We start from the raw sequence: 25,846 nt of genomic DNA, 5'->3' as shown, positions 1-25,846 counted from the left end.
TCTGCACTACATTGTTCCCACAGAATGTGATTTATACCTGCAAAAATATAGATGTGCAACTCAATAGGTGACATGTTTTGTCCTTGTGAGATACACCTGCATTTGCAAATTTTAATTTAAACGTCCAAATTTTTTGATGTTAACAAATCTTTGATCACAAGTATATGATTTTCTTCATGGAAAAATCTTTCTCACATTTTTTAATCTTTGACCACACGCATAAATATCTGCTTGAAATTCCCTCCACAGGCCTCTATACATGTTGTTATCGCTCCTATGTTGTGTCTATAGAGAACACAACAGTGTGCATTCCCAAACTGAGTAAACATATCAAAGTGTCTTAACAATGCATTTGATACAGTGCAAAAAGGATTAGTTATTAATTATGTAATTGTACCATCTGAAAAAAAGAAAAGGTTTTTTGCTCTGTTATATAGACATTACAATACAACTATATGTGTTGCATTGGTACATTTTTGAGCAGCCATGTCAAACAGCAAATGTTCTCAAATAGCAACATTCAATACTTTGAGATAAGGAAAATTATAGTAGTGTCAAGGAGAAAGCTGCAGCCGGCAGGTGAAAAGAGGCGGTCATCTGGTTCCACCTGTATCAGAGGATGTGCATGTAGATTCTGCACCCTTCCCAGCCAGAGTAGTGGTCGGGCCAGTGGCAGATCCTTAAGAAAACGGAGAATTGGACATGTCAAAATTGAGATGAAAAGGGGAGAAAAATATAGTGCAGTCTATTTAATGTCCTAGTTTATGAGGTATGCCGGGATGTTAAGAGCACCAAGGTTGTGAGTGTCCCTTTGTGAGAAACACTTAGTGCCTTTCAGTAGAAGAAATTATGCTATTTTTTCCCATTTCGGTTCAAACACAGATGCATTAGTAGCCAATGGATGATGTTTTACCATCTGACTCACATATGTGTGGTTGGGTCTTTGTTGCTGTGTGGCTGTGTGAACTGTATACGTATAGTATATACTATGTCTTTCTTGCCTTCGCATCCTGTATGCACGTGTGTCTCTGAGGCTCTGTTCACACCTGACCTCCTGTAGCCACATATATCCATATATGTGATATATGGTGGCATGGTGGCTCAGTGGTTAGCGCTGTCACCTCACAGTAAGAAGGTCCTGGGTTCAAACCCCGGGGTTGTCCAACCTTGGGGGTCATCCCAGGTCGTCCTCTGTGTGGAGCTTGCATGTTCTGCCCGTGTCTGCTGTGGGGTTTCTCCGGGTTCTCCGGTTTCCCCCACCATCAAAAAAAGACATGCATGTTAGGATTTATACTCCTGTCCGTGCCCCTGACCGAGGCATGGGAAAAGAACTGGAGTTGGTCCCCGGGTGCTACATGGTGGCTGCCCACTGCTCCTAGCTACACAGCTAGGATGGGTAAAATGCAGAGCATAATTTCTCCACGGGGATCAATAAAGTATCTCAAATCAAAATCCAAAAAAAAAAAGAAAAATCCAGATGGTGTGTGAAACAGATTCCGTTCATACCTGATAACAATATGGATGTCGGTATTGCTCATAACCAACATCCATATTAACATTGTGTCTAAACATGTGCCTCCAGTGACCACTTGTGGTTGGATTTTGCTTTCTGAAACTAACTGCGTACATCACTTCAGCACTTTGACTCATTTGACTTGACTTGAGCTACGTTCCATGGACTTGACAAGAGCACAAAAGAAATTAACTGACTTGTTAACATAGATCAAGACGAAGAAGATATGAAAATAATGATCAAATTGAAAATGTGCCTACAAGGCTTTGCCGCTGAATGTCAAATGCCCGTTAGAGCGGCAACAGGAAGTTTGTTTTCAGGTTATAGCATGCAATGCTCACCTGACACGACATGACAGGTATGAAAGGCCACTTTCATGTTTTGCATTACGTTTATAAATGTGCAGTATATTGCAACTTCTGCATCTCAGCATTGCATGCTGCTCAGCTGTCTAAATTTAGTTATTCATTTTCATGACCATGTAGGCCTGTTCACAGGGGGGCTGAAGTCTAGGATTTAAATTGATCTTTTAGTGAATTTTCCATGTGGAGACACCGTGGATCTGTCAGCTTTAAGTTCTGAATATCTTTGCCAGCTAGTGATGCTCCTTGACTATATTATAGGCTTTATAATATTTGTTTGTATGCTATGCCGCTCTCGTTGCAGTTACTGGATGTTTATTTGAACTTTAGTGATGACACCTGACTTAAAGACCCCCTCTGATGATGAAGTTCTTAACCTTGTTAACATGTCCATGTGGGGTTAGGGTAATGTTACAAGACATATCAGGAGCAAAATAACCAGTCAACACCATGGCTGAGCATATCTGCTTTGAAACTGCAGTGTACCAAGGACAGTCTAAAAAACAGATTCAGTCAAGCAGGAATTCATACGTCACACACCTAAGGAATCAATCCTGTTAATGGACGGGGTGGTGCTTGACGTTTGCACCCGCTTCGGTGATGCGAGCCAGAGGAGAAGCCTCCGCCCAGTTTGGCGGTGGTGGTGAGGCTCCGCATGTCATGCTGGCCCAAGAGAGCAAACTGGTGGATCATCAGGGAGGATAAAGGCTCCACAATCACCCCAACTCGCCTCCTCCTCCCCACTGGTGCGAACAAGCCACAGTGACCCTGTCTAATTTGCTCTCCTTCTTTGAAATCAGTTTCCGGTTTGAACATGTAGTGTGGCTGAATTACTCCTATATTACCACTTGCCATTGTGTAGTATACAGTAGCAAGCGAAACAGAAAACAAGCAGAAGTTACTGTGTTTGATGAGTCGAACCGTGAGCAGGTATAAGGACTGCAGGCAAGCAGCGGAGGGGTGGGGGAGATGGAGGTGAGGGGTGGGAGGATTTGAATTGGGGCGGAGATAATTTGTGTATTCATAAATTTTTGATTTTTCAATGAGGGAGAAGGAGTCGATGTGATTTTCAGGATTTTAACAAGATAATTTATTTTGCAGAAAAAAAACACATCAGACAATTTATTGTATCGAGCATGACTGGAGGGGGACTTAAATGGAATGGAGAAAAATAGCTCTTGAACATTTTTTTTAACAGTGGTGAGCATGTGAATTCAAGTTTAGCCCATTTAATTCCACTTGTGCACATGAAAAATGCGATCCTAAGCGGTCAGGAAACACATGTGCGTTCACACTACATCACCAGTGTGGTCCCATATGTCCCTGTCTACCTCCGGAGATGGTTTAGGTGATTGTACTTCCAACTTGTCTTGGAGGTGTTCACTCCTGTCTTCTTAGCTGTCTAGTTGTGATCCGATCACCTGAGTTGCATTTTAATGCCAGGTGTGAACAGGGCCTCAGTGTGACTGAGTGTCCGTATTGCCGTCTGGGTCTGTGAGTGTGTCAGCACCTGTCTTTGTGTGGATCTAAGGGTATAAGACTGCATCTAACAGCATCAATTAGCCAGTGTATGTCATGCGTGTACAAGTATGTATCTGACAGGGTGCGCACATGTACGTGTGTGTGTGTGTACATGTATGTGTGTGTGTGTGCGTGTGTGCATGTGTAATGCGTGGTTTGCATGCGCACACATGTCCATGTGAAAATGTGTGTGTCTGTGTGTGTACTTGTGTTTGCATCAGTCCTTTGGGACCGTGTTCGGCTGTGTCCTAGATTTGCCAGAGCCAAATGATAATGAGCTAAGATTGATGCTCAGCCTCTCCTCCTCCTCCTTTCCACTCATCTCTCCTCATTTCAGCTCCTCTCATTTTTCGATCTCCAGTACCCATCCTGTCCTCTCTCCCATCCTCATTTATCTTCTGATTTCTTTTCCTTCCAAGTTTCCTCCTGTCAGTGTTAGAATCATTATCTCCTCCCATTTGAGTATCTCTTTCTTCACTTCTCCCTGTTCCTCTCTTCCCTTCCTGTCCTGCTCTTACTCCAACTTTCCTGTTTTCTATTGTCTCTGCCTCTACTCTAGTCTTTCCCTCCCCTCTTTCCCCTTCCTTACCTTATATTACCTCTCTGCATCTCTCTCCTATTTTCTTTTCTTTTCTTTTCTCCTCCGGTACAGCAAAGCTTGCATGGGTATCAAGCAAGCGTTGCATCACCACGGTTCTTTGCTACATAAACGCTAAACAAACAGACAATAGAGCAACAAATATCATTAAAAACAACTTCAGTGTTTGTTTTCTTACACCAGTCCGGATCATGGTTGTCAATCTTTTGTTTCAAACTTCATCTCTCATCATTGGTTTTCCCACTTGCCCAAACCAAGAGGAGTTTATCATGACCAGAATCAGCTTTCGTTAAAAAGACCCAGCTTTATTACTTGAAACTGAATAAGATCAAAATATATCTTCCAAAACAATAGCCCAGCTGACTAATTGTCCTTTTGGCAACAAAAAGCACAGAAGAAAACTACATAAATAGCCAGCCACAGCTATAAATATATATAGATATATAGATATATATATAGATAGATATTATGATGAGTGCGCGACACAGGAAACAGGCTTGTACTGCTATGTATTAAAGTTTGTTCCTACATCTAACTTAATATTCCACTCCTTATCTGTTGAGCACTTTCATCAACACCATTGACGATTTACAAAAAAAAAAAAAAACGCTCGCTCGCTCTCTCTCTCTCTCTCTCTCTCTCTCTCTCTCTCTCTCTCTCTCTCTCTCTCTCTCTCTCTCTCTCTCTCTCTCTCTCTCTCTCTCTCTCTATATATATATATATATATATCAATACAGATACAGAAAAAAAGTTTTAATACAGCTGATGGGTGTGCGGCGCAAGAAACAGGCCTGTACTGCAACGTATTAAAACTTTTTTTTTTCCTGTGTCTGTATTGATATTCCGCTCATTAGTTCAGCACTTATAACAACACCATTGGATGTTTCGGAAAAAACGATATATATATATATATATACACCGCTCAAAAAAATAAAGGGAACACCTAAAAACACAATATAGACCTCGATGAAGGAAATATTTCAGCTGAAAATCTTTATTTATTAGACAGAGGAATGTGTTTAGAGCAAAATAACCTAAGAATGATCAATGGAAATCAAAATCATTAGCCCATTAAGGTCTGGATTCAGAATCATACTCAAAATCAAAGTGGAAAATGAGAACATAGGCTGATCCAACTTCTGTGGAAATTCTTCAAGACGATTCAAAATGAGGCTCAGTAGTGTGTGTGGCCTCCACGTGCCTGTATGCACTCCCTACAACGTCTGGGCATGCTCCTGATGAGACGACGGATGGTCTCCTGAGGGATCTCCTCCCAGACCTGGAACAGGGCATCGGTCAACTCCTGGACAGTCTGTGGTGCGACATCGCGTTGGCGGATGGTACGAGACATGATGTCCCAGAGGTGCTCGATTGGATTCAGGTCTGGGGAACGTGCAGGCCAGTCCATAGCATCAATGCCCTCGACATACAGGAACTACTGACACACTCTGGCCACATGAGGACGAGCATTGTCATGCATGAGCAGGAACCCAGGGCCCACTGCACCAGCATATGGTCTGACAATGGGTCTGAGGATCTCATCCCGGTACCTAATGGCAGTCATGGTACCTCTGGCTAGCACGTAGAGGTCTGTGCGGCCCTCCAAGGATATGCCTCCCCAGACCATCACTGACCCACCGCCAAACCGGTCATGCTGGAGGATGTTGCAGGCAGCAGAACATTCTCCACAGCGTCTCCAGACTCTCTCACGTCTGTCACGTGTGTTCAGTGTGAACCTGCTTTCATCTGTGAAGAGCACAGGGCGCCAATGGCGAATCTGCCAACCAAGATGTTCTCTGGCAAAGGTCAATCGGGCTGCACGGTGTTGGGCTGTGAGCACAGGCCCCAATTGTGGACGTCGGGCCCTCATACCATCCTCATGCATTCTGTTTCTCACTGTTTGAGCAGAAACCTGCACATTAGTGGCCTGTTGAAGGTCGTTTTGTAGGGCTCCTCCTGTTCCTCCTTGCACAAAGGACCAGATAGCGGTCCTGCTGCGGGGTTGTTGTCCTCCTGCGGCCCCCTCCACGTCTCCTGGTGTACTGGCCTGTCTCCTGGTACTTCCTCCATGCTCTGGACACTGTGCTGGGAGACACATCAAATCTTCTTGCCACAGCACGCATTGATGTGCCATCCTGGATGAGCTGCACTACCTGAGCAACTTCTGTAGGTTGCAGATACCGCCTCATGCCACCTCTAGTGGTGAGGGCACTAGCAAAATGAAAAACTAACCAAAGATCGGCCAGAAAAGATGAGGACAGGCAAATGGTCTGTGGCCACCACCTGCAAATCCATTCCTTTTATAGGGGTTGTCTTGCAAATTGTCTAATTTCCACCTGGTGGAAATTAGACAATTTACCAACAGGTGAAATTGATTCACAAATCAGTGTTGCTTCCTAACTGGACAGGTTGATATCTCAAAAGTGTGATTGACTTGGAGCTACATTGCATTGCTTATGTGTTCCCTTTATTTTTTTGAGCAGTGTATATACATTGTTAAAAGAAACACTCAACGGTAGGGGAAGTGCTCAATAAATAAGGCGCAAAATAATCCAGTGAGTCAAGTAAATTCTTTATGAGACAGTACAAGCCTGTTTCATGCCATAAGCCGTACACCTTGGCGTGTACAGTCACACCGCCATGATTAGCCGTTTAGTGCGTATGCTAAAACCGGTGCGATTAGGAAACTAGATTATAGATATTCTAGCTAATTTTAGCTTTGAGGATGCAGCGATTTAACATTAAAAATATTGCAAACGCTAACTGAAAACTATGAGAAGCTTAATAACACTAATGAAAAAACGTAATGTGCGCTACATAGCATAAAAAATAAGTTACATGTGAAAGGCTTAATACTTGAAAGCTTTGCGATAGTGTTTGGGAGAAACTGTCTCTCTTCATGAATGGCTAGCCTGAGTTGATAGCATGCTATACATTTGTCTCCGTTGGTTTTGCTATATACAGTGCTGCTTGAAAGTTTGTGAACCCTCCAGACATGGTCACTGTTTTTGTAAAAAGCATTACAAATTGGGATTTGGATGTATGTGTAATAAGCTTATTTTAAAGCACACCTTCCAAATAATGGACATACACACAAAAAGAGATATATTTTCATTATTTAATTCAACAAAGGTGGTTTATTTCACAAAAAATGAAAATTTAACATGTGCAAAAGTATGTGAACCCTTGTATTAGTAGCTTGTGGTTCCTCCTTTTGCAGCCATTACTTCAACCAAACGTCTTCTGTAACCACTAACCAGTCTCTCGCATCTGCTTATGGGGATTTTTGCCCACTCCTCCTTGCAGAACTCAGCCAGTTGAGAGAGGTTGGAGGGACATCTGGTATGTGCCAACTTCTTCAGGTCTCGCCACAACATTTCAATTGGATTAAGATCCGGACTTTGACTGGGCCTATCCAGAGTACGAATCCTCTTTCTCTGAAGCCATTCCTTTGTAGTTTTGCTGGAATGCTTTGGGTCATTGTCTTGTTGCATAATCCATTTTCGTCCCAGCGTCAACTCCCTGACGGATGGCAGGAGATTCTGGTCAAGAATGTCTTGATATGCTGGAGAATCCATGGTTCCTTGGATAATATGGAGTCGTCCAGGTCCAGAAGCAGAAAAGCAGCCCCAGACCTTCACATTTCCACCACCATGCTTCACTGTTGGGAGGAGGTTCTTTTCTTCATATGCAGTGTTGGCTTTTCTCCAAACATGTTGGTTTTGATTGTGACCAAATAATTCTATTTTGTACTCGTCTGTCCAAAGAATGGACTTCCAGAAGGCCTCTGGTTTGTCCAAGTGCTCTCTGGCAAAGTTGAAATGGGCAGCTTTGTTCTTTTTTGAGAGCAGAGGCTTCCTTCTAGCAACCCTCCCATGAATGTCATGGCTATTCAATTTTCGTCTGATTGTAGACGCATGCACATTTGTCCCAGATGCTACCAGAGAGGTCTGCAACTCTCTAGAGGTGATGTGTGGGTTGGCCTTTACCCGATTTATTATTTTTCTGGTGCTTCTGGATGATAGTTTTGATGGGCGTCCACTTCTAGGCAGAGTTGCTGTCATGTTGAAGGCCCTTCATTTGTAAATTAATTGTCTTACAGTGGATGGATGGAGCTGGAATCTTTTGGAGATGGTCTTATAGCCCTCCCCAGACTGATGGGCTGTCACTACCCTTTTCGTCATGTCCTCGGATATCTCCTTGTCTCTCGGCATTGTTGATTTGTATGGGACCACAGTGGTTTGGTTGGTTTCCTCTCTCTTTTAATTAGTGCAGGCCAAACCCTTCCCCAAGGATGTCTCATTTCATTGGTCTGCTTAAATGATTAATTAAGCACCCAAATGTGTTTCACCCGAGTCTGTTACCTGCTTGACTTAACCAATGCAGCTGGGGGTTCACTTACTTTTGCACATACACTAATTCCATGTTTCATGTAGTTTTTGGGCTACTTAAACAAGTCCCACTAAACAAGTACATGCAATTGATAAACATATATCTGACATTTCATACATAAAAACTGGTGATGATAAAATAAGAAAATCATGGTAAAACAACAGAAACATCTAAACTGCTCAAGGGGTTCACATACTTTCAAGCAGCACTGTAGTTGTGAAATGTAAGCATAAAGGCTACCACAACACAAATTAATTAAAAAAGCCAGCAACAGTGTATTAATATTCTGGGCTGCTTAAGTGTTGTGTATCCCTCTCCATTGTTTTTGTTCTATAGTTATCATCAAAATGAAGAGAAAAAAGGACATTATGTCCTATTTCCCTACCCCCCCTAAAATAAAAATGATAATAATGAGGCAGCGGCACGGTGGCGCAGTGGTTAGTGTGGTCACCTCACAGCAAGAGGGTCCTGGGTTCGAGCCCCGGGGTAGTCTAACCTTAGGGGTCATCCCGGGTCATCCTCTGTGTGGAGTTTACATGCTCCCCATGTCTGCTGTGTGCTTCGGTTTCCTCCCACAGTCCCAAGACATGTAGGCCAGGTGAATTGACCGTACTAAAAATTGTCCCTAGGTGCCTGTGGGGGGCGCCTGTGATGGACTGGCAGCCTGCCTGCTGCCCAATGACTCCTGGGTGGTTTGGATAATGGATATATATATATATATATATATATATATATATATATATATATATGATTTACACTTTTGGTAATATTTGAGATCTTTGCTTATACTGAGTTACGCACTTCCTTTCAAGAAAAAAAAATCGCCTGTTCATTCAGCCATTCACTCAATTTCTAGGACAGAGTAGGTCCTGCCAGCATCACATTTTCTCAATGAAAGATGATTCTCGATGGCCGTTACTCATTAAAACTCATGTTTATGGCTCTCAGTAAATTCTAATGCCTTGCTCTCTCTTTCTGATTCCTATTCTGAATTAAGTATATCCAACGATCATCTCATTCGTTAACCCTGTTGTTATACCTCCCTGCTGAACTGTGTGGTGTGTTTATGTGGATGTATGTAGTCTGATCCCTTTCTATTGTTTAAACTTTTCCCTTATAAAATGTATAGGTGGCTTTGCAAGGAAGGAGACCAACAACCACCTGGTCTTCTAGTTATAGTTCAAGATCCTGTGAAATGACGTGTGGAGTATGAGCTAGAATCAATGTGGGCAGAATGTGAAATTACGTAATGCGATCACTTATCCGTCCTAGGGAGGTTGGAGTGTAGGGTCTGCCTTGGTAGGTATCCGCTGGAGACTCAATGGGTTGTTCAGCGGTGCATCAGCAGGGGGGATGCTTGCTGACACAGGGGATTCGATTTTGGGTTCTCAAATAGAGCGTCACTCTCGACTTCCCACACCACCTTACGTCAGACTCTGTGCTTGCTTCGTTTTAATTGGGGCTCTTGGTGCATTGCAGGATCGATGGTTTTGGCGTCTACGGAACAACAAGGTCCAGGAGGGCTACCCCATGCAGATCGACCATTTCTGGAAGGGGCTGCCGCCTCGCATTGACGCTGCCTACGAGAGATCTGACGGCAAATTTGTTTTCTTCAAAGGTATGAAACGTTGAAAAAAAAAGAGATCCGATTTTGAACTTTCTAACGATTCAGCACTGTTCAGATATCACAGTGAAACCTGGAACCAACTTCAAAATTTTTCTTAACATGCAAAGAAAAAAGGATGAGCTGTAAGGATAAACTCAATTTTGGCATCACTCAGCAAGTCAGAATCCTTCCGAAGAACTTTTCTAAGTTTTTATGCCCCGGCCATCCAGATATTTGCAAGGTACAGCTGTCTGGCTATTATTGTTATCGGTGACTTTACCCATATCATTTCAACCTTGTCTGACATCTGTAACGTACTGAGAAAATGCAATTTTCTCAAGCCAAAGGGCATGAAGAGACTGGTGGAATGATAACATGTTGAGGACAACTGTCGAAAAATGATGTGTGCATTTAGGTGTTTGCCTTTAGAAGAACGCCCACAATTTTGTGTTCAGGGCCTCATGCGGAAACCTCACAAAGATGTAATTGTCACGAAGGGAGGTCACTACAGTAGCTTTGCAGTCTATTTTTGCTCCACAACTGCCATTTAGGGGGCTTAGTCTGGGAGTTATTGATTTTTGTGGGGGTTACAAATTGTTTTATTTCTTTTGAATTAAAATGTTTTAAATATGATAAAATACTGATTTGTTAACAAAAGCCCAAGCTTATTCAGAATCTGAATCTGAATCCAAATCAGAATCGGATTCCCTCATTTAATTCCCCATGTAAAACACAGACCTGGGCTCAGCAAAACACTTTCACTTGTGTCACATGAAGCCCTGAAACTTCACCCTGGGACTCTGGAAATGAGAAAGACTGATTACTCTCATCCAGCAGCCCAGATTCATGAAAGCCTCTTGTCGTGTGGGGACCTTACAGCAAGGCATTATACACTCACTGGCCACTTTATTAGGTACACCTTGCTAGTACCGGGTTGGATCCCCTTTTGCCTTCAGAACTGCCTTAATCCTTCGTGGCATAGATTCAAAAAGGTACTGGAAACATTCCTCAGAGAGTTTGGTCCATATTGACATGATAGCATCACGCAGTTGCTGCAGATTTGTCGGCTGCACATCCATGATGCGAATCTCCCGGTCCACCACATCCCAAAGGTGCTCTATTGGATTGAGATCTGGTGACTGTGGAGGCCATTTGAGTACAGTGAACTCATTGTCATGTTCAAGAAACCAGTCTGAGATGATTCGAGCTTTATGACATGGCGCGTTATCCTGCTGGAAGTAGCCATCAGAAGATGGGAACACTGTGGTCATAAAGGGATGGACATGGTCAGCAACAATACTCAGGTAGGCTGTGGCATTGACACGATGCTCAATTGGTACTAAGGGGCCCAAAGTGTGCCAAGAAAATATCCCCCACACCATTACACCACCACCACCAGCCTGAACCGTTGATACAAGGCAGGATGGATCCATGCTTTCATGTTGTTGACGCCAAATTCTGACCCTACCATCCGAATGTCGCAGCAGAAATCGAGACTCATCAGACCAGGCAACGTTTTTCCAATCTTCTATTGTCCAATTTTGGTGAGCCTGTGCGAATTGTAGCCTCAGTTTCCTGTTCTTAGCTGACAGGAGTGGCACCCGGTGTGGTCTTCTGCTGCTGTAGCCCATCTGCCTCAAGGTTCGACGTGTTGTGCATTCAGAGATGCTCTTCTGCATACCTCAGTTGTAATGAGTGGTTATTTGAGTTACTGTTGCCTTTCTGTCAGCTACAACCAGTCTGGCCATTCTCCTCTGACCTCTGGCATCAACAAGGCATTTTTGCCCACAGAACTGCCGCTCACTGGATATTTTCTCTTTTTCGGACCATTCTCTGTAAACCCTAGAGATGGTTGTGCGTGAAAATCCCAGTAGATCAGCAGTTTCTGAAATACTCAGACCAGCCCTTCTGGCACCAACAACCATGCCACGTTCAAAGTCACTTAAATCACCTTTCTTCCCCATTCTGATGCTTGGTTTGAACTGCAGCAGATCGTCTTGACCATGTCTACATGCCTAAATGCATTGAGTTGCTGCCATGTGATTGGCTGATTAGAAATTTGCGTTAACGAGCAGTTGGACAGGTGTGCCTAATAAAGTGGCCGGTGAGTGTACATCTTGATCCGTAATATATTTCACACTCCCATCAGAGTTGCAAAACGCAATCGTAAGATGTTTACCCCCCTCAAATTTAGTTCCCTCAGATAATGGCAGCACGGTAGCCCAGTGGTTAGCACTGTTGCCTCGCAGCAAGAAGGTCCTGGGTTCGAACCCCAGGCTGTCCCAGGTCCTTTCTGTGAGAAGTTTGCATGTTGTCTGCGTGGGTTTCCTCTGGGTGCTCTGGTTTCCTCCCACACATTCGTTGCAAGAATTCAATTCGTTGTAACAATATGATAACAAAAGGAAGTGGCTTTCTAATTCAAACTGTTTGAATTCTCATAAACCTGCCAGAATGTCTCCCATCTTACAGGAACCTCAGTATAAACAAATGATCACAACTTCAGCCGACTGCAACAAAACTAACCAATAAAAGCATTTGTTAACAAGTAAATTCCTTCCACATTATTGTTTTGATTTTTTTATGTCAGTCCTCACACATTTCTCTCCAACAAATGCAGCAACCACAGCAGCCCAGTAACAGTTGTCTAACAAAGTCATCACAGCATAGGCTTCCACGTAGCGTGGCAGTCTATTCCGTTGCTTACCAACACAGAATTGGCGGTTCGAATCCCCGTGTTACCTCCGGCTTGGTTGGGTGTCCCTACAGACACAGTTGGCCGTGTCTGCGGTTGGGAAGCCAGATGTGGGTATGTGTCCTGTCCTAGCGCCTCCTCTGGTCAGTCGGGGCACCTGTTTGGGGGGGGAGAGGAAACTGGGGGCAACAGCATGATGGTCCCATGTGCTACGTCCCCCTGGCAAAACTCCTCACTGTCAGGTGAAAAGTGGCCAGCGACTCCACATGTATCGGAGGAGACATGTGGTAGTCTGCAGCCCTCCCCAGATCGGCAGAGGGGGTGGAGCAGAGACTGTGATGTCTCGAAAGAGTGAGGTAATTGGCCGGATATAGTTGGGGAGAAAGGGGGGGGGTTGTTACAGCATTAATTGTTGGCTAACAATAATCACAGCAACACTTGAAAAGTCTTGTAGCAGATGGTCAAATTCTGGTGGGTTGTCTCACCTCCTTCTCCTCAAAATGTATTTAGTAAGAATTGCTGGGCTGGGAGGACTCCCTGGGCTAAAGTAATAGAATTTCAGCCCATATATGAAAACCTCCCTCATCCCTCATCTGCTGACGGTGGAGTCACTCATCCCTCTCTCACAGCGCACACACACACACACACACACACACACACACACACACACACACACACACACACACACACACACACACACACACACACACCTCCTGACTGACTGTCCTGCTATCGCGGCCTGCCAGGAGCGGGTATTAATAGCTTTACTTTCTCAGAGCTCTTAGTTGCTGTCTCTCTCTCTCTCTCTCACACGCTCATACACACACACACCCACACACACACGTGTACCACACCCACACAAAATGATCACGTACAGTTACACAGTAGAGCAGTGCACACTTTCACACACGTGCACAATGCCCTGTTGCACAATGACTCAAACTTGTGCACACAGCCACAGAAATTCGTTTGCTAAAAGTAGACACACAAAATGAGAATGAGGGATGTTGTCTGTCTGTCCAATGAAATAGAGAGTTCGTCTGTGCTGTTCTGAGGTAATGCCATCCCAGCAATCTCATGGCGACTGGTGTTTGGCCAAACACAACTGCATTCTCAGCAGCAATGCAAGTTCAAAGTGCTTTGTTTTAAAACGCCTAGTTATAATTTATGGATTGCGGGGTGTTGGTGGAACAGGATGTGCATAAAACTGCTCTACAGCCCAGAAGCAGTAAGTCGTTTCAGTCTGAGATAGGCCCGGAGAGGACACTGTATATCCTGCATGCATACACTAAAGTTTAGTTAATCAGGGAATAGTATGCATTTCACATCTGTTTAAGGAGTTAACATGAAAAGCCTCAGCTAGTCTGTCCAAACTGCCAATTGAAAGGTTATTAGCACATCATTTGAAGAAGGTTGTTTGATGGATGGTTGACCTGCCTATATTAATCTTCCTTAATATCTTTTCCTTTCTATACATTTCTCCCAAGTGTTAATTGGACCAATCACTGATCCAGGCCAGCCTAGATGCTTGGTACTAAACAGCCTGCTATAGTGCGGTGCTATGATTAAGCCACCTCTATAATTCTGTTTAAAATATTAATTTTTCGTTTTCATTATCCCTATTTGTTTCTAGCTCATCATAAACACTGAATATTTACAACAAAAAAAGTAACAATCAGGCGTATTTTCAGAGCCCGATAGATAATTTCTAATGTGTAGAACCATGATTTATGCACCATTATTAAGTTTGGGATTGTTTTCATAAGTTATCATAAGGCTGTACTATTTTCAAAGCTTAATGAGGTGAGAATCAGTTTTAGTTTTGTGGGACAAAGCTGTTTTTATGTAGTGCAACTACTTAGCCACTCAGCTGGATCCCATTAACCCTGGAAGGTCTTCATCCTCTTGTTGTTAAATTTGTATTTATTTTCTCCCATGTGAAATGTTTTTAAAGGATTTATTCAATGTGGCCAGTTCGGTTCCTGGTCAAGGAGAATCTGGTCATAATAACATTTAAGTCAAGTCAATTTTATTTGTATAGCCCAATATCACAAATAACAAATTGCCTCGGGAGGCTTTAGCAACACAACATCCTGTCCTTAGACCCACCCATCGGATAAGGAACATCTTCCGCTTCCGGTGTGGGAAGATGGTGGCGTGAATTCGTGTTTGCAGTGGCCTCACCCAGTACCAGTGTGGGAAGATGGCGGTGTGAATTTATGTTTGCGGCGGCCTCACTGTTACAGCTGAACTAAGACCAAAAGATCAAAAAAGTGCAGCAAGAGCCGTACCATAAGAAAGCCACTAAAGAAAACGGTTCAGTCACTATTACCATTTTATTACAACTTGGCCAGTGCATAAAAAACAACAACATAAAGAACCAAATGGCAAACTCATGAATAACTAAGGCAGGGTGGTGATAAGGGCAAAATAGGATGACTAAAGATGAATACACTAAACACAAACGGACAAGGGAAACAATACTCACTGCCCTGCCTGGCAAAGCCAAATGAAACTGAAAATGAAAGGCGGGTATTAACCCCAAAATAAAAAAAAGGGATCTAGAACATAAGCATGAGTGCCAGGCAAAAGTTAACCAAGAAGTTTACAAAAGTCAAACAAACAGTATTCAGAAATGTGAGGGGGCCTCTTCATCTCCATGGACCTGTGAGCTTTTATAGGAGTCAGTAGGGGAAGACCTCAGGTGCTGCCCATCTGCAAACAGTGCAGCAATCAGCACCACTTCACTGGCTCCACCTTCTCAAGCACCACCTCGGATGACAGAATGGGCAGGGGCGTAACACCTCCACCCATAAGACATTAAATGATGCACAAAAAATTAATAATAATAATGCCGCAATTTAATGTAAAATCAAAAAGCACCAAAAACAAATAAACCCACTTTAATGATTACCCCCACTTGGAGGACGGGTTAACTTCTGACGACCAGGCGCAGCACGAGGGTCCTTGATCCACCCACCAGGCAGGAAACGGGAACTTGAGCACCCCCATCAAGACCAGAATCAGGAACCTCTTGATCCACCCGCCAGGACTTGAGCCAGGAACAAGGAACGACACCACAGCCAACGAGAGACAGGGGCAACAAACAGCTGAGTAGGTGCAGACCAACAGTAGAGAACAAGAAATGGTCACAGCAGCAGCCACTTGCCTTGAGACACCCCCAATAAGATCTATTAGGGGAAGGCACAGTTGATAATCAGGCTGTTAAGACACCTGACCACAGGTGCAGGGACCCCAGGGAACCGCAGCATCATCTCCGCCAGCATACTCCAGGAACAAAAAAGGCAGGAAATGGATGACGTAAAAATAAATAAATGAATAAAAACTCAATAATACACACCAGCACCCCAAGCACTCGTGGGAGATGTGGTTTATTTTTCAGAGCTGCTTGCTGTAGTAGTTCCTCAGGTCACACAGCTCCTCTGCTGCAGTTGCAGTGATAACTGAGGCCTGGGACGGAGCGCTGATCAACGGAGGCCTCTGGTGGTCGGAGTTGGCATCTGTGATGACTGAGGGTGATGCAGAGACGTCTCCAGCCGCAACATTAGCGCAGTTTCCTCCTCCATCTTTGGGGTGGTGGTGGATTGTCGTTTGGAGCTGGGTTTAACTGGAGGTGGTTTTGCGTTTTCGGCCTCACAATGGCCCTTTTGTAAGACAATCTCAACATCCACCTCCACGGGATGTTGGAATGAGATAGATCTTCCACTCTCCTTTACATACCCTCCCTCATCCTCTTTTTTATCTCCATCTGTCCATCTCTCCTTACTTTCTTTAGACCGTTTCTTGGTCTATTCGACTGACTTTGGGTCTTGTTTCCTGACCAGCTTTCTCTGTTCCTTGATTACTTTGTGTTTGGGTGGTAACAAGGGCACAGCCAGAGAGGACAAAGGAGCAGTGTTCACAAGAGCCACAGGTTTGGCAGACCTGGCGTTCTTTTGCTGTAGCTGGAAACAATCAGCCCCTACATGTCCAGGCTTCTTGCAATAGAAGCACACGGGTTTGTCCTTTAGACCAAACCCCTTATGGTTAGCCCATTTATGGTTAGCCCCTTTCTGTGGGGAACCCGGCCGACTAACTCTGTCTGAGGGGGTTAAAGGTTTAGATGGGTCCTTAGCTGACCTATCAGGGTGCATGCTGGACCTCTCAAAGCAAACACTCTTGTGGGTCAAGATGTACTCATCTGCCAGAGCAGCAGCAGCAGCCACCTGATGCACTTTCTGCTCATTTAGGTGAGTGGCAACGGCCTCCGGGAGGTAGTTCTTAAACTCCTCCAAAAGAATAAGGTCTCTGAGCCTAGCAAAGTCCTTAACTTTAAGGGATAGGCACCCCCTTTCAAACAGGTTCTCCTTCTCGTGCGCAAACTCCATATAAGTCGGGCCATCAGGCTTTCTAAAACACCTAAACTTCTGCCGGTAGGCCTCTGGTACAAGCTCATAAGCCCTCGAAACTGCTTTCTTAACAGTATCAAAATCCAGACTGTCTGCTGAAGACAAAGAGGAATAAACTTGCTGGGCTTTTCCAGTCAACACACACTGCAACAGCAGAATCCAATATTTCTTAGGCCAAGCTAATGATGTAGCTACACGTTCAAAATGGGGGAAGTACTTGTCATCCTCCTTCTCAGAGAAGAGGGAAACCAGTCAAATATTTCGACTAACATCAAACTCAGGATTTGGAGCTTCACTCCCTGACTTACGATCTCCAAGCTCCAACTCCTTCAAGTGCAGGACTTTCTCAAGTTCAAGCCTCTCTAACCTCTCCTTAGACTCCAGCTCCAACTGTTTATCTCTCTGTCTAAGTTCCATCTCCTTCAGCGGGAGTTCTTTAAACTTAAGTTCATAGTCGAGCTTTTTAAGCCTTAAGGACTGATCACTAGGCTTGCCCTCAGAAACTGGACCTACTGGATAAGGAGTGGTTAACACGGGCATCTCCTCACTAGGAAACACCCGTTTCTCAACCAAGGCAGACATAAGGGCTAAGCTAATATAAGCCTTGTGACCATTCCTATTAACCTCAACTGAATAGTGTTCAGCAATTAGCAGTAGCTCTGCCTTAGTGCAGCGGTCGAACTGGGCTCCCGTTTGGGCCTCAGCAAATTTAGCTGCATCAAACTCCATGATATGAGGAAATACAAAATGGAGGGAGAAATGAATAACTACTACTTAGCCTAACCCAAACACTAAGGGGGGGGGCACCTCACAAAATAGCCTACAGACTACACAAAGACATTGCCAACAAAAACAAACAGTGACTCTGAACCTGCGGCAAAACAATGGTAATAACCATGTCAAAAAAGCAGCAAAAAAAATAAGTTAATAACCAATCAATTAAAGGGATCCCAGATGAGCCCCCAATTACGTTACGGCTGAACTAAGACCAAAAGATCAAAAAAGTGCTACAAGAGCCATACCATAAGAAAGTCACTAAAGAAAACGGTTCAGAGTCACTATTACTATTTTATTACAACTTGGCCAGTGCATAAAAAACAACATAAAGAACCAAACGGCAAACTCATGAATAACTAAGGCAGGGCGGTGATAAGGGCAAACTATGATAACTAAAAATGAATACACTAAACACAAACAGACAAGGGAAACAATACTCACCGCCCTGCCTGGCAAAGCCAAATAAAAATGAAAATGAAAGGCGGGTATTAACCCCAAAATAAAAAAGGGATCTAGAACATAAGCATGAGTGCAGGCAAAAGTTAACCAAGAAGTTTACAAAAGTCAAACAAACAGTATTCAGAAATGTGAGGGGGCCTCTTCATGCCCGTCTGCAATCAGTGCAGCAATCAGCACCACTTCACTGACTCCACCTTCTCAGGCACCACCTCAGATGACAGAATGGGCAGGGGCATAACATCACCCAGTACCATCCATGCAGTGTCTTTGTCCACGTCCACATCTGTGTCTAAATTTGTTTTGTCTTCATTTGATGGCTGGGAGAGCTGGCGCTGGACAAGCTGGCAGAGCTTAGTCTGCTGCATCCTGTGGGCCCAGGGACCAAAGAGGAAACACCGAGGGCAGTCTGCCAGGACACGGAAGCGGGGCAGGCTAAGCTAACTGCTCACCCATGCAGACCGGCAGTTATGACAGGCATCTGTGTTCATTCTCTTGGACAGTGATTTTTTTTTTATGGTTTGATATGTGTTCTTGTAATTTTTGGATATGTGTCTTTGTCTTTGTGTTGCACTTCTGTGGGCTGAGGGAAACAATAAAATGTGCCTGATTCCTAAACTCCCTGAAAAAAAACCTCCACTTTAACAGGGAGAAAAAAATAGGAAGAAACCTCAGGGAGAGCAGCAGAGGAGGGATTGTCAGAAGACGGACAAAGTGCAATGGATGTTGTGTTTACACAACAACATTGAAAGAGGATAACAGAATTATAATGGAATTATAAAATATATGAAGACCATGATGAGGAGGATGTCAAGCAGTGTCCAGATGCCACCGGAACAGCCCAGGACCCGAACCACGCGACCAACATCACCATGTTAAAAAAAAAAAACATTAGTCACACATCTTAGTGAGAGAAGGATATACCTTTTATCATATGACTGGCGAGGACTGTCCATTCACATTCTCAGCGGGCAAATGTACAAATAATGTCTACAAATATCAGCAAGAGCTAGAAGCTGCTGTGTACTGGAGTCAAATTCACCATGTGCATGCACACTTGGCCAATACAGTTGATTCTGATTCTGAAATAGCATGACCTGAAATTGTACAATGCATGCACAAAAGTGGATTTTTGTGCCACACAACAACGGCAACTATGGTTGCAATGCTTAAATTTAGGGTTAAGATTAGGTTGTGAAGTTGTGATAAAATGGTTCCTCTATCTTCGTCTAATGACTGGTTTCCAGTGTCAATGGAGACTCTCCCTCAGCCTAGAAGTCGGTGGCGAGTAAACACACTCACACCAAGTGAATGTGTTTACTCGCCAGGTGGTGGAACAGATACGTCTCTTTCTGTGTCACTCCGACTTGGGGAAGTTGATGTTTTCTACAAAAATAACACATTTTGTGCAAAATGTGAATATTTAGTGCATATTTGTATTCCATCATTTATGATAAAAGTTTAGGTATGACAAAAGTTGCAGAATATTTATTCGATTTTCACTGGTTAGGGTTTTTAAGAGCGCTTATTACAAAGTCAACCCTTTCAGAGTCTCGCTGAACGTGATCCTAACGTCTATCACCGTTTTCTGTTTCATTTCATCCAATCTTCCAGGTGATAAGTACTGGGTGTTTAAAGAAGTGACTGCTGAGCCGGGCTACCCACACAGCCTGGTCGAGCTGGGTAGCTGCCTCCCAAAAGACGGCATTGACACTGCACTGCGCTGGGAGCCCGTCGGAAAGACCTACTTCTTCAAGGGAGACCAGTACTGGCGCTACAACGAGGAGAAACACACGGCAGACCCAGGCTACCCCAAACCCATCACCGTGTGGAAAGGAGTCCCAAATGCACCGCAGGGAGCCTTCATCAGTCGGGAGGGATGTGAGTAGTCCTCATTTTGTATTCTTAACGTGGCATGTACATCAGACGACACGATTTCAGTCCAATTTTGACAACGCCAACAAATTTCCAGCGTCGGGCCCGATTAAGAACGTTGGGAACAACAAACGGGTGTCTTCACCCTGTGTAGTGTGACATAATCAAAAAACAGCAATGTGGCATCTGGGACGCCCCACGACATCCCGATTAAAAGTCTAGCATGTCAGAATGTTTTGTATTTTCCTGCCTAGTCTAACAACTCCTACAACGTATTCCTTGACATTGACTAATAGGATGACAGAATGCTCTCTGGTGCACACATGTAAACATGGCATACAGAAAGAGGGATGCTGCTGCTGTCAGGTGGAATGACCAAACCGCAGAAAGGTTTGTTGAGCAGTGATAACAATATCCCTGCAGGCCTTTAAAAAAAAAAAGGCTAAATATTGACTAGAAATAATGGAGCCACTTCAGCAACCCGGTGAGTAGCTGGTTAAGCTATGCTAGGCCATCATTTCCTAGTCCGCCAGCATCATACATGGTGTTTCTGTAGCATAATGCAATTTCTTGACCCTCCTCCCCAATGACCTATGAACTCACGCAAGATCGTGAAAAGCAGTACACGATGGATGATTGGTCGGGGTCACACTTGTAGTGTTGCCAGAATCCTGGCCAAGACATGACAAGAATGTATGGTACTATGATTGCCTAATCTGACATGGTGACCATCGTGAAAGACAAAAATATCGTGTAGTCTGATCCCACCTTAAAACGTCTGATTCTTCAAAGATACGTTGCAATAAATTAAGAGTTCTGAAGCAAGACATCCATTTTATCAACATCAGGGTTGGTTGGTATGCTAACTCCTCTGAGAGCCATGGAGCTCATTAGATTTTTTTTGGGGCTTTATTTCACATTTTGCTCTATTTTTTCTTACTCTTCTTTGTTTTTTATGCAATTTTATTGGATAACACTTTCTTTAAGGCCCACGTTCATAAACCCCTGTGAGTGTACATACAACTCACATATATAATGTGTTATGACACTATATGACCTATTGTGATTTAAGAATGTTTCTAAGCCACTCTATACAGCTTAATAGTTATTAAAATGTATTGATAAAGGACTTAAATTCATACAACTCTCCTGTTAGGAAATCTGTCTCATAAAACATCTGAAATATATGGGGTGAGGTTCTTGATTTGAACTCCAGTTTTGCCTCCGGTTGCTTTCGCAGAAAGCAGAATTGGCAGTGCACATGGGTGGGGAGCCAACAGCTGGCTCCACATATATTGAAGGACACGGAGGTGTGCGCCTTCCCCAACCGCTGTAAGGGCTGTGTGATGGTAGGGCCTTAAGAAAATAGAAAAGTGGACATACTAAATTGAGATGAAAATGAACGGATGGATTAAAATTCTTTTTGGAGAGTCTAGTCGGTATAGAAGGAGTGATGAGTTGACCACAGACCGCTTGTTAGTCAATCAGTTATTGTCTGTTAATGACCATGTCAGCGGCTGCCAATCTGCCATTGAGCCAACCCAATGAGTCATTTTGCCTGTCAACCAGTCTGTTAGCCAACCTAACAGTCAGTCAATCAGCCACACAGTCAAGAAGTCATATAGTCAAATGCTTCATCATTCACTGAGTGAGAAACTTAGTTTCTCAGTTATTTGGCAATGCAGCCAGCTACCAGGTTGTCAGTCAGGAGGCCAGCCTCTATTCTTCAGTCGGCAAGTCTTGTTGGCTGATTAGTCAACCAGTCTGTCCAGTGGATGGATTACACAGTTACAGCGAGGTTGATTCATTCACATTGAGGGGATTCTCCCTCTGCTCCACATTCATACTACAACAGCATTGCACGCCTTAAGCAGTGGGGGAAACACAAAAACATAAACATGTGTATACATATAAATACGCACACATATGCAATCACGTGCATATGTACCCAAAAAGACGCCTACAGAGATCACACAGATGAATGCACAGCGACACACAGACACTGCTTTCCTGGAGGGAAACTACCCATCATCACTTCTGCTTGTCAAGTTGCAACCCCCATGGCCCTGTCTGTCACTGAGGGAGGCAAGAACCACAAGCAGAGCTTTTCGTGTGTGGGGGGTTGCGTGTGTGTGTGTGTGTGTGCAAGTGTATGAGAATGTTTGTGTTTATGTAAGATCAGCTGTGGTAACATGAGCAGTATGGCTTTTTCTCTAGACTGTTTGCTAACGGGGGCTTAGAGGTGGCAGAATGGTGTGTGTGTGTGTGTGTGTGTGTGTGTGTGTGTGTGTGTGTGTGTGTGTGTGTGTGTGTGTGCATGCGCACACACGCATGTCATTTTTGTGGAGATGAGACACATTAGCAAAAGTAATGTTTCTGTGTGTTTGTGTGTGTGTCTGTGTGTCTTTATGTGGTTGTATGCCCACATGCATGGTACATGTAATGTCTTCAAGTCCTGGTTTTCACAAACATAAATTTCTATGTCAGCAAGGGTGTAAGACTTCTTTAAGGCCTTTGTATGTATTGTATGTGCATTCTCAATTGCACACAATTTCTGGTTTTTGTGTATGTGAGAGTGTGCTTGATGTGAGTGTAATGGAGCATGTTTGTCCCTTTCATGAAGGGTTATCTGTTTACTACTGTCTATTTTTCTCTCTTTCTTGTTCTATTTCTTTGGTATAGCCATTTGTCTCCTAGCTACATTGGCCGTCTCACAAGCATTACATAATGTTGCCCTTCAATGCAAACAAGCACTGCTGAGGCCAGAACACAGTAGCTGACTGAAACCACTGTGTTGCACTCGATATGTCTTGCCTCTAATAAGCCCCTTTGCCACAGGGATATGCTAGTGCTAAGAGAGAGGCCATACAGTTGAGGAAATTGAAAATGGTGTTGGGGAGAGTGTTGTCTTAGAAAGTGAGGCATGATATTTGATATTTTTCATTTTCATGCTTAAAACCTCACACATTTCCTGGACGGAAATGAGAAAAATTGGATTCCTCTTGGCACGGTGGCACAGTGGTTAGGCACGGTAGCGCAGTGGTTAGGCATGGTGGCATAGTGGTTAGCACAGTTGCCTTACAGCAAGAAGGTCCTTGGTTCGAGCCCCGGGGTAGTCCAACCTTGGGGGTCTTCACAAGCTTATCCTCTGTGTGGCATTTACATGTTCTCCCAGTGTCTGTGTGGGTTTCCTCCGGGTGCTCCGGTTCCCTCCCACAGTCCAAAGACATGTAGGTCAGGGGAATCGGCCATACTAAATTGTCCCTGGGTGTGAATGTGTGTGTGTGTGTGTGTGTGTGTGTGTGTGTGTGTGTGTGTGTGTGTGTGTGTGTGTGTGTGTGTGTGTGTGTGTGTGTGTGTGTGTGTGTGGGCCCTATGATGGCCGGACCTGGACGGCCTGTCCAGGGTGTCTCCCCACCTGCTGCCCCAATGACTGCTGGAATAGGCTCCAGCAGCCCCGCGACCCTAAGAGCAGGATAAGCGGTTTGGATAATGGATGGCTGAATCCTCTTGTCTTGTTTTTTTTTTTTTCTTTCTTTTTTTAAATTTTTATTTGTTTGTTTTCGGTTCAAGCCCATTTCAAAAGGTCCAATCTTCAAGTTAGAGGAAAAAGTGAACTCTTAGGTATAATTGTCATTTACAGGTCAAAAATACAAAAGCTCTCAGATATCTGCACCATATTGATGACAAGAAAATGTCAGCTAGTTTGGCCAGGATGGCACAGCCATTATAAATGTTGGTGTCACAAAATAAAGATTAATTTTAATTGCAAGAAATTGTGGTTTGATGTAGTCGCGCACACAAAAAATGTTTCCAACAATGAGGAATATGGCTTGTTTGGCCTATTGATTGCACACACCTAATGGTTTTGCTTTTGCACCCCCCCCTTCCATACCATTCTGCAATTTCTACCCAACCCCCCACCCTCCCCCATGTATCTCGCCTGTCTTAGACTACACCTACTTCTACAAAGGGAAGGAGTACTGGAAGTTTGACAACCAGAAGCTGACAGTGGAACCTGGCTATCCTAAGTCCATCCTGCGTGACTGGATGGGCTGCGACCAGTCCGACATGGAGCGCTCCGCCAATGGCAACCGTGGCGACCGCCAGTTGCCCCTCGACGACGTGGACATCATGGTGACCATCAACGACGTCCCGGCGACGGTCAACGCCATCGCCGTGGTGATCCCCTGCATTCTGTCGCTCTGCATCCTGGTGCTGGTGTACACGATCTTTCAGTTTAAAAACAAAGGGGTGCAGCAGAACACGGTGACCCAGCACTACTACAAATACCCTGTACAAGAGTGGGTATGACAGGCGCCTTTGTTTTTGTTTTTGTTTTTTTTTCTCCAAGAAAATATAAAGGTTCAAGCGTTGGGAGGTGCAAAGCGGTCGTGACTTTGACTGACGTGCTAGCTAATGTCTGCTAATGACAATGCTACCAGTGCAATTGAAGGACAGCAGGACAACAAAGCTGAGGGGGTGCTAACTTTGCAAGCTAACGTTGGCAAAGAATGTCACACATAAGGACACTAAAAAACACTCAGGTGGCTCAGAAAACGAGCAACCTGTGTGTGTGTGTGTGTTGTGAAGGTGTGTTTGTGTGTGCGTGTGAGAGAGATTTGTGCCTGTCTTATAACACAAACACCTCGGTGTAAAACAGGGAGGAAAGGGTTACTCTGATTTTGTCTTACCCCCTTTTTTCTCACCTGACAAGGACCCTTAAATACACATGGCTGATTGGCCAGAAGAGCATGAATCAAAATGGGCTCCTGGAGGATTGGATTGGCTTAGAACAGACTTAATGACTGATCTGGCTGTCTGGTCTTGTGCACCCAATTTGCCTGCATCTTCTTTGGCTGTTTAAATGGCAAGATGGGATCTTTCCGAGTGATGAGCTGTCATTATTTCTGCTGGGACACAAGACCTTTTTTTTTCTCAGTGAAAAATAAAGAGAGCGAGAGAGAAAAGGTGGGAGTTGTGTCCACACTTCCAGGCCACCTACAAGCTTGTTTCTCTCAACATGTTTGTACACATGAACTGCTTCAACTGTTAAGTCAGATGAAATTAAATGCAGAAAAAGAAAAAAAAGAAAGAAATGGATTTAAAAAATGTTTAAACTTGAACATAAAATGTAGGTAGCAAGGCCATATCAAAAAAAAAAAACAAAAAAAAAACAACCAAGGATTTCTTTGTGAAATCGCTGAATTGTTTTGTTTTAACTTAGTTTCAACCGTGTGGAAATGTAGACATGCCGAAGAGGACCTTTTTCTCTCTCTGTCATACAAAAGGAAAGACATCCTCATTACTATCGAACCAGACTTTGGGGCTGACAACACTGCAATTTACCAAATGCTCACAGGATTAAAAACACAGGCTTTAACAACAGCTCATATTCTAAAAAAAAAACAAACGGTGAAACAGTGAAAATATGAAGTCATTTCCCCACCAAAAACAACAACAACAACAACAAAAACAACAGTAAAACCTGCTTGGGCTGACAGATTTGGGCAGCATGTTTTGGTTATCAGTGTTTGAAGTTCGAGTCGATTCATTCTAGAACATTTAGTCATCTAGTGTCTTTACAGCCCTTCTTTAACAAGACACCTGCTGTCAGACAACTGAACCAGTCTGTAGTCTGTTTA

General features: G+C 43.9%; 1 protein-coding gene across 1 annotated transcript in view; it reads left to right on the top strand.

The window, feature by feature from the left end:
- mmp24 (matrix metallopeptidase 24) overlaps window positions 1-24,515 on the top strand; it is a 115,171-nt gene extending 90,656 nt beyond the window's left edge. Inside the window, exons 8-10 of the mRNA XM_056273396.1 lie at window positions 9,866-10,004; window positions 19,941-20,207; window positions 24,154-24,515. Coding sequence (XP_056129371.1) covers window positions 9,866-10,004; window positions 19,941-20,207; window positions 24,154-24,515 — 768 coding nt within the window. The remainder of the gene's footprint in view (window positions 1-9,865; window positions 10,005-19,940; window positions 20,208-24,153) is intronic.
- Window positions 24,516-25,846: the final 1,331 nt, after the last annotated feature.

Source organism: Lampris incognitus, chromosome 2 (assembly GCF_029633865.1).
Source record: "Lampris incognitus isolate fLamInc1 chromosome 2, fLamInc1.hap2, whole genome shotgun sequence".
NCBI lineage: Eukaryota > Metazoa > Chordata > Actinopteri > Lampriformes > Lampridae > Lampris > Lampris incognitus.
Note: the sequence above shows the minus strand (reverse complement) of the source record. Positions and strands in the feature narration are given on the sequence as shown.